General features: G+C 35.2%; 2 protein-coding genes across 4 annotated transcripts in view; one reads left to right on the top strand and one right to left on the bottom strand.

Moving 5' to 3' along the window:
- The window catches only part of IMMP2L (inner mitochondrial membrane peptidase subunit 2), an 860,599-nt gene that overhangs the window by 402,393 nt on the left and 443,184 nt on the right, over positions 1-15,022 (top strand). The window lies entirely within an intron of this gene.
- LRRN3 (leucine rich repeat neuronal 3) overlaps positions 4,765-15,022 on the bottom strand; it is a 36,519-nt gene continuing 26,261 nt past the window's right edge. The window contains exon 2 of the mRNA XM_004741946.3: positions 4,765-7,783. Coding sequence (XP_004742003.1) covers positions 5,298-7,424 — 2,127 coding nt within the window. The 5' untranslated portion in view covers positions 7,425-7,783 and the 3' untranslated portion in view covers positions 4,765-5,297. The remainder of the gene's footprint in view (positions 7,784-15,022) is intronic.

The following is a 15,022-nucleotide window of genomic DNA, read 5'->3' as shown; positions in this document are numbered from 1 at the left end:
ATTTCTCTTTACTAGCTCTGAATCTGGTACCACAAATGACAGGGAGGTTTTTTTGTTGTTTTTTTAATACTTTCATTCTCTCAATGCTAGGATTAGGATAGTCAATTTATGTCCCAAGCTTTCTCTGTTATTTGTCCAGTGGCTAGTAAACATTATAAATGGATATTGCAATTGGATTTTGAATCAATAACTTCAGACACTGAACCATATGTTTTAATGAGAAGCTGGATTTTCCTTACATTGGTCATATAGTACAATTAGTTTTTTTGATGATATATTAGAGTCAGAAAAAACAAATATAAGCACAGAAAGTACCATGAGGTCTTTGAATTCTATTATAGTTCATTCTCCTGAAATACTTTCCAAGGTCAACCATAACTCTCTGTGCTATGCTTTGTTACTTTGGGCCACTCGACAATAATTTTGAAATCATATATGAAATTTGCTCTGAATGTATTACCTATTTGAATACCTCAGCTGACTCTTAGGAGAAAGTTGTATTGATATATCTTTGATGTATCTAATCCCTTAGTTGGTATTAACTGTATGGCTTATTTCAAACATAGCTTTAGGAGCCCTCTGATGTGCATGTAAAGTGAACCAGAGTAGTAAATTCAAATCTCTGTGGACTTGTCTGTTTTCACTCGGAATAAAAAGGAATTGTATTCCATTTCATATGATCTTCTTACCTGAGCATGCTGAATGCTTACTAGTCAATTCAAGAGCAGGTCTGTGATGTTATTAATAAAATATTTAAGCCAGATTAGGGAAATAATCTATATTTCACTGGAATATTCTTTTTGAAACATTTATCTTTAAATTACTTTTCTTAGGGTTGAATATGTGTATTATGACTTTCAGAATGAACTCTGATTTTTTGTGATTTTGTGAACAAATAGTGTTTTTATTTTTCCCTTGCTTCAGAGGAATAAGGTAAATCAAAGTAGTGGTCACCATTAATAACAGATGGAGTCCTCATTTTACAAATGAACACACAAAAGCAGTCACTATTGTGTTGAAAGCCCAATTAGTTTCTTTCTTTTTCCTGAGCTCCATGGTGCTGATTATAGCATCTTGATTCTAGGCATGGTTCTTTCATTCCACTAAAATATTGACATGATCCCAAGCAACGACCTAGTTAGCAATGCATTAGTCAGGGTAAAATGATAGAGTGTACGGTTGTAGAACTAAGAGTGAGAATATTATCATCTGATAACGTGGTAGAGAAGAAGATCATTGTAGTTTATGACCATTTGGGTTGTTCAATATAGTAATCATATCTGGCAAGTATATGCTTAAAAAAACTTTTACTTATTTGCTATAATTCATTATGGAAAGGGAGGGGAGAGGGAGAGAGAGAGAGTGGGAGAGATTGAGATTGGATCAAAGAAAATGTAGCCACAATTTAATCACTATTTACTATTAACTATCTCCTAGACTGCCAACATTGGGATAATCCTGAAGATGCTGTTTAATAGTGACATATGCAATGGGGATTTTGTTTTTTTTTCTGATACTTGATGATGGTTGTGAGGATATTTCATTGCAGTTCTCCCTTTCTTTAGCAAACATATCTTTTTAAACTTTTAGTTTTTTATTATTGGCTTTCTTTGTTATTCACCTATCACTTCTGATTTTTCATATGAAAGGCTAATCTATGAAATTTTAAGGTTTTCCTTCATAGTAAGTAGACATGCCTCTTGATTTAACCAGTTTAAGGATAGTATTAGGCTGGTATTTGTGTGTGAGTGTATGTGTGTCTGTGTTAAAATCCATAATAAATTTGAATTAAGTTCTTATATCAATACAAGTAAAACCCTTTTAGATTTAAAAAAAAAAAACTGATTTTTTTTTTTTTTGAGTGTTATCATTCTGTAAAAGTATGTATTGACACTGGGAAGAACCCTCCAGAGAACATCGTTAACACATACTTGTGAAAGCAATGATACATAACCAGCATGTAATCCGGTAGAATATAAGCCCTTTAATGGTGAAAAATTTGTCCTGTTCACTTCTGTTTTTCCAGTGAGTAATAGTCATGCAGTAAATATTTATTGGAAGTAACCAAAGAAAGTATAGTTAAGTAAATAGACTAAGGAATGATAATTTTAAACTTATGCTTTCTGATATGTAATTTTGCTTAAAAACTTTTTATCTAATTAGAATTAAATTTTAAGAATGGAAACAAGTATCAAAAGATAGATATATGTACCAATAATGGATTTCATTTCTTTTCTAGGCAAAATAGCACATGACTGGCAGCATATTGTTGGTTGGCTTTACTGACTATGACACATTTTGCTTTTTTTAATACATTATTTGTATTCAACTAGACATGCTTATTTTCAGAAAATTTGAATTTTATTATATAGTATAAATTAGAAAATATATAATATTTTTAAAATCATTTTTGTGAAAAATGTTTTCTCCATACAAGGTGAGAAGATCAGTTGACATTCACAGTGGTAAAACTTCAGAGTTTCATTTTTTTTATAGGTAAAGTTTGCCATTGCATCTGTATGGTATCACCAAATTGTAGGTTATATGGTTTGAGTACTTGGACTAGTGCTTAATTTTATGTGAGGCTTAGAATATAACATAGGGAGTATGAAATACATTCTTATTATTGAAGCAAATGTCTTTTTGCTCTTATTGGCAATTTAGATGAAATTTTAAGCAAGTAAATAGAATCATGATTTGCTTTGAGCATCTGTATTTATTTGGCTGTAACAAAAATACTTCATTTCAGTGTCCACTGTTAGGTGATTTTTCTGAGAAAAATATAGCTTGAAGTGCATTTTAAGCTCTACACTGTTTGTTATAGTCCTTCAGGCAGGTAGGTTCAAAAGAAGCATACAAGATACCTGAGCAAGTTTTTGCTGACCTATGCAATACCTGCCTCCTAATAGGTCATATTTCAGCTCCTATATTTTTGACAAATAGCCTGGCTCTAAAAAGCTCTGTCCAGGGTGCTGAAACATCTCATGATGTATGAGCATGTCTTATTGATAAATTCTAATGTCAGCCTCTGGGTGATAGTGATTCATCAGAGTGTATAATTTTTGTTTGGGAAACACACTGAATTAGCAAGTTTGATATTTTGGATGTGTTAAAATTAACACAGTTTGTCCTTTTGTTTTAAAGAGTTCATAACAATTACCTTCCAGATTGTCAAAAACAGCAGGATTTAATTAGAAGCTGTCAAAACTACCATAAAAGCAAATGTCTACATTAACAAATAAATTGGTATGACTACAGTGCTGGAAATGTTTACAGGCCAGTGACATGTTGATAACATGCAGCAAGTTATTGTAAGAAAAGTTAAACACTTGATTATGAGCAGGCACAACAGCAATTAATGTAGAAGCCTTTTAGCTTTGTAGAGATAAGTGATTTGCCTATAAAAAGTATGGCTTATTATCTTAGATGATTTTTTATTATTTCAGGATTTTTTTTGTTCACAAATATATTTATTTTGCAGGACTGTAGGTTTTTGTTTGGAAATATGACTTAAAACCCTAAAAGATTTTCATTATTTTCTCCAAGTGAAATATTTATATTTCTTATTTTAGATTCTTTATTTAGCAATGTTTTTGTCACTTCAGTGATCCTCATTTTTTAAGCTGTGTTTTTTTAGGTGTTTTAAATATAGGCATAGAGAACTACACTTAATATTTTTCTTTTCTTTTTAAAAAAGTTTATTTTTTTGAGGGGGAGAGAGACAGAGGGAGAGGGGAGGGAGAGGGAGAACATGTGTGTGGTGAGGAGGGGAGAGGGAGAGAGAAACTTAAGCAGACTCTGCACTGAGTTCAGAGCTGATGTGGGGCTTGATATCACAATCCTGAGTTCATGACCTGAGCCAAAACAAAGAGTCAGATGTCCAGTTGATTGTGCCACCCAGATGCCCCTCTTTTCCTCTAAATTAGTCTTAGAAGCTTTTTCTTGTATTATCAAAACTTTGCTCTCAAATTTTTATTAAACTCTGGAATTATCTGATTTATGTCATTTTTATATGGGGGTGAACCAAATAAAAGGCCAAATTTTATAAAATTGAACCTGATAAACTTATTCTACTAATAATCCAATATGTTTAAAGTAAAATTTTAAAATTCTAATCTTGGAAAATCCTAGTCTTCTAAAATCTAAAATTCGTTGTCATCCTGGGGAAAAGAATCATTCAGTCTGATCAGAACAGACTTCAAGTCAGCACAACTAGGTTAAGCTGCTATATAAGTATAAAAACCTCTCTCTTTTGGGTTCATGTCAAACATGTTTGGTTGTTAGATTTGCAACACAGAAAATTATTAGATTATTTGCTTATTACTGCAGTGAAGCACATCAGGTGTTCAGAATCAGAAATTTGAAAAGTAGACCTAAGTCATAAATCCTACCAAAAATTGGCAATATTTTCTGCAAAGCAAGCAGCTTACATTTGAGCTACTACTAATTATTAAAATGAAACTTCCAGTTCCTCAGATATTGGATTTACATTATGTGAACTTACCAATTAAATCTGCTCTAAAACCTGCTTTTTAAGAAAATATTTAACTGAATGCATGATATCCTTGAGGATTTGTTTTGGCCAATAAAGGGTTAAATAGAGTGTTGTTATTGCCTTTCAGTACAGATAAAGTGCTCTAAATTCATTTTTGTGCATTATAAAAATATAATTACAGAACCCAAAAAGTGCCTTAGCATTCAAAATTTCATTATGGAAAAACACTTTTAAAAAATATCGTTTAAATGATACCTGATCAGATGACATTTCCCAGAAATTATTCTTTATTTAGAAACAAAAACAAGACAAAAGCAATTGATTTTAATCCAAAATGTATTTTTTTCTTAGAAAAGAGGCCCACATACTCACTGTGTCTACTCTACAGAATTTGTCCATTTTATTACACCACGTGTCAATTCAAGTTACCTAGTCACTGCAAAAACTCGTGGCTAATATGTGTAATACAACACAGGAGGAGGTATTGCTCAGTTCAACTACTCTTATATACTTAAAAAAAATACAGAAATGTTTTGTCCACTTTAACTGTAGTCCAGACATAAAAGTTACATGAAAGTTCTAGAAAATGGAATTATTTTATTTGGTTGCCACAGTACCCTTTGAATCCAGTTAATTAAAATGCTGAACTTGTACATATTTCCCTTGGTCTGGAGCAGCATTGGTGAAGCTTAAACTTCTTTCTAGAAAGCCGTATTTCTCTGCCTTTTTTTTTTTTTTTTTAAATTTTTCAAGCACAGCTGCAGTCTTAGCTTTTCTTTGAAGTAGGTTTAGTTAGTTGTTTTTAGGACATATTTGTTGGCACACCTATAACAGTTGCTTTCACTTCCAGTGCTGTACTTTTTTCTTTGCCTGTTTCCCAGAGGTTGATAAGAGGAGGGTAAAGCTCACTGAATGTGAAGGTTGGTTTCTGTACGTATTTCCTCATATAGCCATGTCCGCCATCACAGTTCATTTCTTGTGAGAGGCAACTGAAAAGACATATCACACCAATAATCCCCAGAAAGCCTCCAAGGCAGGCCATAAAGGTTGTGGTGTTACTCTTTTCATATTCTTTTCGATCAGGGTCCACACCTTTTGTGGTGACATTTACACATTGTTTTCTGGTTTTTTGATAGATGGTGGGGATATCAATACAAATTCTGTACTCAGTTGATGGGTTCAAATGAGTAAGATTATATACCTTGATATCAGATGGTATTCGGGCACTCTGGGCAGCCTGGGAATGTTCAGTCTTGACAAAGGCGGTCCACTTAACACTGGATTTGAGAATTTTAGAACTTGCTTTCCAAGACACCAGAACTGAATTGGCCTGAACATCTTTTATTTTAATATTTAAGGATTCATTGTTATCCTGGGGAAAAGAACCATCTACTTTGATCATAACAGATTTCAAGTCAGCACCAACCAGGTTAGTTGCTATACAAGTATATAGACCCCCTTCTGTTGGAGTTATGTCGTTTATATCTAGTGTGCCTTCAGAATGGACATAGAACTTGTCTTTCAGAGTATTAGGTAAGAGTTTTTGACCAGAAGGTGTTATCCAGTAGATTTCAGGCTGTGGCTCTGCAGTAGCTCTGCAATGCAAGGAAACATAGCTCCCAGATTCTAAATCCAGATTAGAAGGGAAGCTCTCAGGAGCTATAAGAGGGAGACAGATTTCCATCATTTCCCTGAAATGCACCTGCCGAACATTTTGGCCTTGGAATTCAGGTGGGTCCACACAAAATAGTGAGTCTGGCTCCATGAATCGAATGTTAGTTTTGTTCATATTAATCCAACGGATGACGCAGTCACACCTGATGGGATTGCTGTGTATGCTGATCTCCTTGAGGTTTGGCAGAGACTCAACTGTACCATGGTAGAGGGCACTAAGGGCGTTGCTGTTGAGCATCAGTGATTCCAGCTTGGGTAGCCTGAAAAATGCATTTGGGTGAATGTAAGACAACCGTGGGTTGTTTGTAGCTTCTATTTTTCTTAAATCTGGCAGGTTATCCACAGCAAGATTGTCGATGGAAATCAGCTCAGGCATATTATTTATTCCCAACTCTTTTAAGTGTAGCATATTGCTGAAATCACCCCTCCGTATTCTATTAATGGGATTTTTATTTAGATCCAAGAATTTGAGGTTTATAGCTTTCTGGAGAGCAACATGGGGCACTTTAATAAGCCTGTTGTCATAAAAAGAGATGCTTTCTAAGTTTTCAAGTCCAGCCAAGGCATTATCTGGTATTTCCGTCAGGTTTATACCAGCTATAACCAGGCTGCGAAGATTGATAAGCGGCTTAAAGTTCATGTCTTTGATTCTGATGATTGGATTTTCCCCAATCATCAGGATCTCCAGATTGGGAAGAGCATCAAACCACTTACTGTTGATCATCTGCAATCTATTTGAATTGAGATGAAGTCGAAGAAGATTATGGAGGCCAATAAAGGCTCCGGGTGAAATTGTAGAAAGCAAGTTGTGATTAATATAGAGTTCTTGTAAGTTGCTCAGTCCAGAAAGACATTTTTCAGGCAGCTCAGTTAGTTTGTTTTCCTCTAAATACACAGAAAGAAGCTGAGGCATCTTTATTACATTAATATTGGTGACTGAAGATAAATTGTTTTGAGATAAGTCCAGGCCGGTGAGGTTTACTGGAAAGTCTATGGAGTATTCAATTTTTGCAATATTGTTAGTCTGTAGGAGCAGAATCTGTGTGTCAGCAGGCAATCTGGCTGGGAAATTTAAAAGACCTAAATCATTACAGTCCACTGTAGATGCTTCCATATAAATGGATCTGGGTGTAAACCAAGGTCTGATTTCACATGTACATAATTGTGGGCAATCTGCTTTTTTATCTACAGCTTGTACTAGTGTAGTGATAGCTAGGCCAAGTAGCACATGAATTCGGAGTGGCATGTCCTTCATCTTAGCTTTCTTCTTCAGAAATGTAATGGGCCCTCAAGGATTCCACAGTCACTGCTAGAAAGTTAAGTAAGACTTGATTGATAAGGAAAATAGTTGCATTTGTCAAATGATGAATGCCATAAAACTGCAGAGTTTTTCTTCATGGAAATACGTGCTGGTGCCACAGTTGTCTTGTCCAGAAATGTCATGCATGTTGGAGAAAAGATCACTATCTCCTTTATGAGAGAATACTGATACACTTTTTGAAGATGGAGTATGTATAGATGGTCACAGGAAATTGAGCAATTCATTTATTTAGGAGTGTAATATTCAAATCCCATGCTTGTTCAGTACTTGCAGGAATAGCAGTGTGATGCTGACTATAATAAAATGGAACATAAAAGAAAAAAGAGAAGAAGAGTTAGTCCAAAGAGGGAAAAATACCATAATTAAATCTCCATTAATTAACTATGATTATCTTATATATGATATTGTTTAGAGTTTATGATTAATTCACTATGTTTTGGTGATGCTGTCCTTGTGACTGTCTCTGGCCTACACATTGGACAGGCTGAGAAATTGAATCATTAGAAGGCTGATGTTAGGGACGCCTGGGTGGCTCAGTTGGTTAAGCTGCTGCCTTCGGCTCAGGTCATGATCCCAGCGTCCTGGGATCGAGTCCCACATCGGGCTCCTTGCTTGGCAGGGAGCCTGCTTCTCCCTCTGCCTCTAGCCTGCCACTCTGTCTGCCTGTGCTTGCGCTCTGTATCTCTCTCTCTCTCTAACAAATAAATAAAAACCTTTAAAAAAAAAAAAAAGAAGGCTGATGTTATAGTAAACATAATGAATATGCTTCCAGAATTTTTCTGTTATTTCCAACCTTCTCTTGTTTATACCTGGTCATTTTGTTTATTATATTTGTCATTCTCTTTGATAAATAGTTATAGGGAAAAAGAAAAAAACCTTTCAAAGGTGATATATTGCTTTTTCTCTCTTAGAGAAGAAAAATTAAATGCTTAAAAGCAAGTAATATTGTTAGGTTACAGTCAAATGATTTAGCCTGTGGTTTCTCGCGTTCCCAGGAGACAACATTTAGAACCAAATTCATGTTCACGCAGTGAACTAGTAGTAGTAGTAGTATTTAGCTGGATTTCCCATTTTCATTCATGTTTCTTTCTCGTATAAAGTGACTTGAATTTTCCAGTATTTCGAGGGGATTGTCTAACTTGCCATAGATGTGCCTGTACATTGTCATTCTTTACTGAAGCGCAGATTAAGGTTTGACTGTTTTATTTTTCCCTGAAAATAACTTACATTCCATTAGTCACTAACAGTGTAAAAGTAACTTTATTACATCAGTAAAACAGGCACTTAAGTATTCCTTCTTTTAAATGGATACTGATGCCTTTATCACATAAAAATAAGCAATCCAAAATCAAGTTGCAGTTTCGATATGTACCATATTTTAAAATACCGCACTAATTTTACATATACACTTCATCAGTTGGACTGCTGGTGAGCCCTTCCTGCAAATGTCCAGGATGGCCGGAGCCGGCCTGGACTCTTCATTCTGGGACTTTCTGCCTCCCAGCAATGGTGGTCTGCTGATCATTTTGTAAATACTGTTGACTCATTCTAAGATAAGATGGGTGTTTCAACAACAGGGATAAATATTTTTGGAGATGTAGTCTCTAGAGAGAGAGAGAGAGAAACATTTTTTAAGCCAAAAAAAATTTTTTTTCCAAAATAAAAAATTTACAGTTCAAAATCAAACTTAATTTTTCTCTTATCCTTTAAGAGATGTGATTTTTTTTTAAAGGTTTTATTTTGAAGTAGTCTCTACACTCAACATGGGACTCAAACTGCAAATCAGGAGTCACATGCTTTACTGACTGAGCCAACCAGGTGCCCTGAGATGTGATTTTATCTGAAATCTGGATCCTAAAGTCCAGATTGCTAATTGTCTTGAATTAAAAGTGTCTTTGCTTTTCTTTTTTTATCACTTAATCTATTTAATGATCTAAAATTCCATTTTTTTAGTTATTTTTTATTTTTAATTAAAGTATGGTTGACATACAATATTATATTCACTTCAGGTATACGGCATAGTGCTTCAACAGTTATATACATAACAAAATGCTCCTCATGATACGTGTAGTTCTCATCTGTTGCCATACTCAGTTATTACAAATTATTGACTATATACCTTATGTGGAACTTTTCATCTCTGTGACTGATTTACTTTATCACTGGAACTTCAAACCTCTTAATTCCTTTCACTTATTTCACCCATCTCCCCACTCCCCTCCCCCCCTGCAGCCCCCAGTATAGTCCTAGTCCCTAGGAGTCTATTTGTGTTTTTCTGCTGTTGTTTTTCATTTGTTCTGCTTTTTAGATTTCACATATAAGTGAAATTATATGGTATCTGTCTTTCTCTGTGTGGCTTAGTTCACTTAGCACAGTCTCTTCTAGGTCTATCCACGTTGTTTGCAAATGGCAAGATTCCTTTTTCTTATTTTTTTCTTTTTAATGGCTGAGTCCTTTTTTGTTGTTTTGTTTTTAAACTGGACCTTCTTCTGGCTATTATCATTAACCTCTTTCAAGTAGAGTCTGAGCCCCTTGAGGAGCGAATCCAATACAGCTCCTTCTTCAGTGAAGGTTCCTGATAAACCCTTGGCCCATAGGACCCTCCACGATCTGTGGGGTCTCTTCTCTTTCTCTGTATCTGTTCCTCACCTTCTGCCACTCTGCATACAGCCTTCCCTCTGTCTGCAGTGCTCTGGGTGCCTCATCTCGCTGCCTGGAATTCTCGTTTCTTTGTTGTGAGTTAACTCTTACTGTTACGTCAAACCTCAGGTCCAGCATCACCTCTCCGTGAAGCCTTCTGTATGAGCCCTTCCCTGCAGCTGTCCCTGTACCTCACTGCCCTCCGCAGTGATCCCGTGGCCCTAGCACACACCTCTGTCACACACCTAGCACCCATTCTCTGCCTCACTAGGTGTTTATCTCCCTGAGATCCTGAGGCCTGCCTGCCTTTCCTTTCCCAGCTCCCAGGCATGGTAATTAGAATGTAGTAGATTCTCCAGAAATGTTTCCAGTGAAAGCATAAATGAATTATATTAATAAATGTATATATTCATCTTCTCTACATATAATTTAAGCAATTCAATCTGTTTAATGGACTAATTTCAGTATTCAGCTGCTTCAGCTTGCATAAATCTATTACACAGAATGTATGTTGCAATATTACTAAAATCCAAAGACTAAATTTTAGTATAATCCAAAGGAACACATTGGACTTTAAAGAAAAGTCAATCTAGGGGCGCCTGGGTGGCTCAGTGGGTTAAAGCCTCTGCCTTCGGCTCAGGTCATGATCCCAGGGTCCTGGGATCGAGCCCCGCATCGGGCTCTCTGCTCAGCAGGGAGCCTGCTTCCTCCTCTCTCTCTGCCTGCCTCTCTGCCTACTTGTGATCTCTGTCTAATAAATAAATAAGATCTTTAAAAAAAAAAAAGGAAAAAGAAAAAGAAAAGTCAATCTAACGTTATGTCTTCAGTTTATTCCTTAATTTTTTCAGTCAGCATTTAATGAGTACCTTCTGTGTTCCAGTTACTGAGTTAATAGCTAGAGGTTAAAAAAAAATGACCTGGACATGTTCTCTTCCCTCCTTAAGTTTTTAGTCTGGAGGAGGAAGCACAAGTAAACAGATGGTTACAATTCACTGTATAGCTGATATGGGAACACATAGGAAGGATACCTGACTACAACTGAAATAGAAATCTACTTCCTCTGTCTTCCCAAAGTGAAGAAACAGCCCAAGGTACAAGGTATAAAATACATTTCTGCGTGTTTCCATAAATCAGTCAGTTGAGAACTAAGAAAGCATAACTTCTGCCAATTAATCAGTTAACTCAACTTTCACCAGTCGAGCAAAGAGAGGCCTATATCCCTATGTTATCTAGAGGATTAGAAATATTTAAGATGAAACCTTCTTTTGGGGCACATTAACCTAATAATGCCCAATAATGCCACTTTTTAGTTTGAAATTCTTCTTCTCTTTTCTTCAATTTATATCTGTTTAATTAGAAACTCTTTTCTGACCTCATTTCATTATCTATATAACTGTATGTCAGATACAGCCACATTTGAACTAGATTTATTCTGGAAGCTTTTGAAAATAAGGAGAGTTGTGATAATAGTGAGCAAGGTCAAATTTTATTTCTCCAGATCTGTAGGAAGAAATTGTTAGTATGAGAAGCACAATGGAAGGTGTGGAAATTTTGTTTTTCTTCATTGTAATATTGATTTTTTTTTCTCATGTCTTTGGAAATTATTATGATGCTTTCACTAATGGACTTTTTGGCATAGATTGTTTGCAGAATAGTAAGGCAGTAATAATATCTCATACCATAGTGTTTTATGGTTTTCAAAGCCTTTTCTTATTCATTGTTTATTTTATGTTAATAAGGACCTTGTTGCGTTAACAGGAAGGTAACTTTAATTCCCCCCCCCCTTTTTTAATGTAAGGGTTTATTTGAGACCTATCAGCTAGAGATCACACAGCTAATAAATGAGGGGTGACAAAAGAACCCAGGCTTTGTCTTTAGGCCTAGGAATCTCTTTCTAATAATCCACACTGCATACATACATAGAGATGAGATGAAATAATCCTAACAAAAGGGTATTATAGTGATTTTATTTCTCAGCAGAGCTGTCATTCCTTGGTGTTCAGCTTTTCAAGGTTGGAAAATTAATTTTATCAATCTACTAATAGTGATTAGTGTGTGGTTCACAGTAACCAAACTCACAAGGGACACAACCAAAATGCCAGTACACTACAATGAGAAATATGACTGTCAGAAGAAATACGAACCCCCAAACCTGCTGGTGAGTTCCTTTGCTTTGTTATTAAAAAAAAAATTTGGAAATACAAGTTACAGTTCTGCAATTTGCTTGTGAACATAGGTAATTTGACATAACTGCTTTAATAAAGACTATATATCACAGGCTTCTTGAGTCTCATGGCCCTTGGCACAATATTAGCCCCGAAGCCCCTGTGCTGGGAGACTTTTCCTGGGTTCTACTGAATATAAAATTGTCAGACATTAGATTGTTACTCTTATCAGATATGAGATTATTTGATTATTATTACCTCCCCAGATTATGAGATTATATTATTATGGGCTGTGTTCAACTTCCTTTTGATTTGATTATGTTAGCACATTTGATTGATTGTTTAGTATCTAACCGAGGACCTCCAGTGTAGGGGTCGTTAATCAAATATGTGCAAAATAATAACTCACAAATGTGTCTTTCTATAATTTGTATTGGATGATAGCATATAGAAGAGCGATGAAGATGACTTTTTTTTCTTCCCAAGTAACTACCAATAAGCAACACAGCCAGAACAGAATAAAGAGAAACAGATATACCCCCAGAGTCTTATGAATTTTTTTTTCTTATTGTCTGATAGTTAAAATGTATAAATATCACAATTGTATTACAAAGCATCCACTAGCAAAACAGAAAATGGTTTACTTTATAGGCAATGATTTGAAAACATAGCTGTTCTTTAAAGCCACATTTTAGCTTTACTGCTGAGAAAATGGTTTCTGCTGTTGGTCATTTTGGGATTTGGGCTAAATAATTATAATGGTGGTATTGATTTTAGGAGAGATTTTCTTCTTTTTTAAATTTTTTAAAAATTTTATTTTATTTTTTTCAGTATTCCAAGATTCATTGTTTATGCACCACACCCATGCTCCATGCAATACGTGCCCTCCTTAATACCCACCACCAGGCCCTTCCAACCCCACACCCCCTCCAAAACCCTCATGCATCTATATAAACATTTTAAAATATATTAAGCTAAATATATTCCTTCAAAATAAATTGACCAATTTCATCCCATTTTCATTTTTGAGAATTTTAATGCCATGGACCCTCTCACTTTTAGCCTATCTCTCCCCCAACTTTCCCTCTCCCATTTTAACTTTTTGAATGCATTGAAAAAAATAATAAACTTAAAAATCTTTTCAAGCTTAGAAAACTTACATCTCATGGTTATTGGTTTACTTCCATAATTTCCCCATATTCCATCAATATACTGGGGAATTTTTTCTTCTAAAATAAGAGTGGGAAAATTGTACTTCAAAAAATTAGTATTTCAATTTGTATTTTAAAGGTTTCAGGACCGTAGTTTGCTTTGGAGCCTAGCATAGGGACTGAAGCACAAGTCTTCAATAAATATTATATTATGCATGGCTAGATATAAAGTAGATAACAGATAGGCAAGGTATTTTACTTTTCTTCCTTAAAATATAGTAAATAATTGGGGTACCTGGGTGGCTCAGCTGGTATAGTGTCTGCCCTTGGCTCAGGTAATGATCCCGGGGTCCTGGGCTCACGCCCTGCATTGGTGTCTCTACTCAGGGGGTAGCCTGTTTCTCCCTTTTCTTCTGATCCTTTTCACTGCTCATGCTCTCACTCTCTCTCTCTCTCTCTCCAATAAATGAAAAAATCTTTAAAAAAAATATGGTAAATAAGCCATGTAAACTATCTTTTACTGACAGTGTGTATTGTTACTAACATCATATACATTGTCATTTACTGATTCCCCTTTTTTAGGGTGAACATTCATGTATATGGTCCTATTCTTAGGACCAACTCATAATTAACAAGTTTCTTTTCAGTTGTTTGTTTGTTTTTTTTAAAAGCAAAACTATTTCAGATAATTTTTGTACCTTCTTTTAGTTTTAAACACAACTGAATCTTTATTATATATTAAAGCAAATAAATTACAATTGACTACTATAAAATGTCAGAAGACAATGTTAATGACACGTCTCCAGGAATGAAAACAGACATCTCCAGGGAATGAATTATAGAAAGCCTCTTTTAAATGACTTGAACGAATGAGTCCTACAAGTTTAACGTCAGCCCTCATTAGAGCATATCATTTATCTACTCTTTCATTTATTCTTCTATTTGTCTTTCCCTAAATATTTGCAGAGGGCCTACTGCATCAGTCAGTGTGTTTTCATTTGTAATCTTGTAAGATTTGTGAAAACTTGGAAGAGTGTGTAAGCCTGGTGATTCACAGACCTGTACCCCAGGGGATAAAAATATATGTTTATAAAAAAATAAAAAATTAAAGAAAAAAAAAAAAAAAGATTATTTCTCATCGATGGAATATAATTTGACAGTTAAGGATTTTTGTGTGGGGGTGTAGTGGTTGAGAAGACTTTTTAGAAAAAGTTTTAAAAGCATTTTAAGATGTGGAGTTTTATTCACTTAAGAAACATTATTGACCAGCTATGTTTTGGCAAGCACTGTTGTAGATGCTGGAGAGTCAGCAATAAATCAGATGTAATATCTACTTTCCAAGTTCTCAGTTATCAAAGGAGTGGCTAGCAAAGGATGCCATACAACAGATTTGACCCAGTGAAAGTGTATGTGCTTCTCTGTGGATGTACCCAGGAGGGGTACTTCTGCTTCCCACAGAAGCAGCCTGAATGCTCTGTGTTCTGTTATGATACTGACTTAAAAAATCAACTGAAGTATACCAGGGAAACAAGGGGCGGGGAGGGGGGAGAAGATTTCAAATCCACTGTCAGATGAA

The sequence above is a fragment of the Mustela putorius genome, unplaced genomic scaffold (genome assembly GCF_011764305.1).
Source record: "Mustela putorius furo isolate JIRA1106 unplaced genomic scaffold, ASM1176430v1.1 tig00003845_pilon_pilon_pilon, whole genome shotgun sequence".
NCBI lineage: Eukaryota > Metazoa > Chordata > Mammalia > Carnivora > Mustelidae > Mustela > Mustela putorius.
This window is presented reverse-complemented; position numbering and strand designations above follow the sequence as displayed.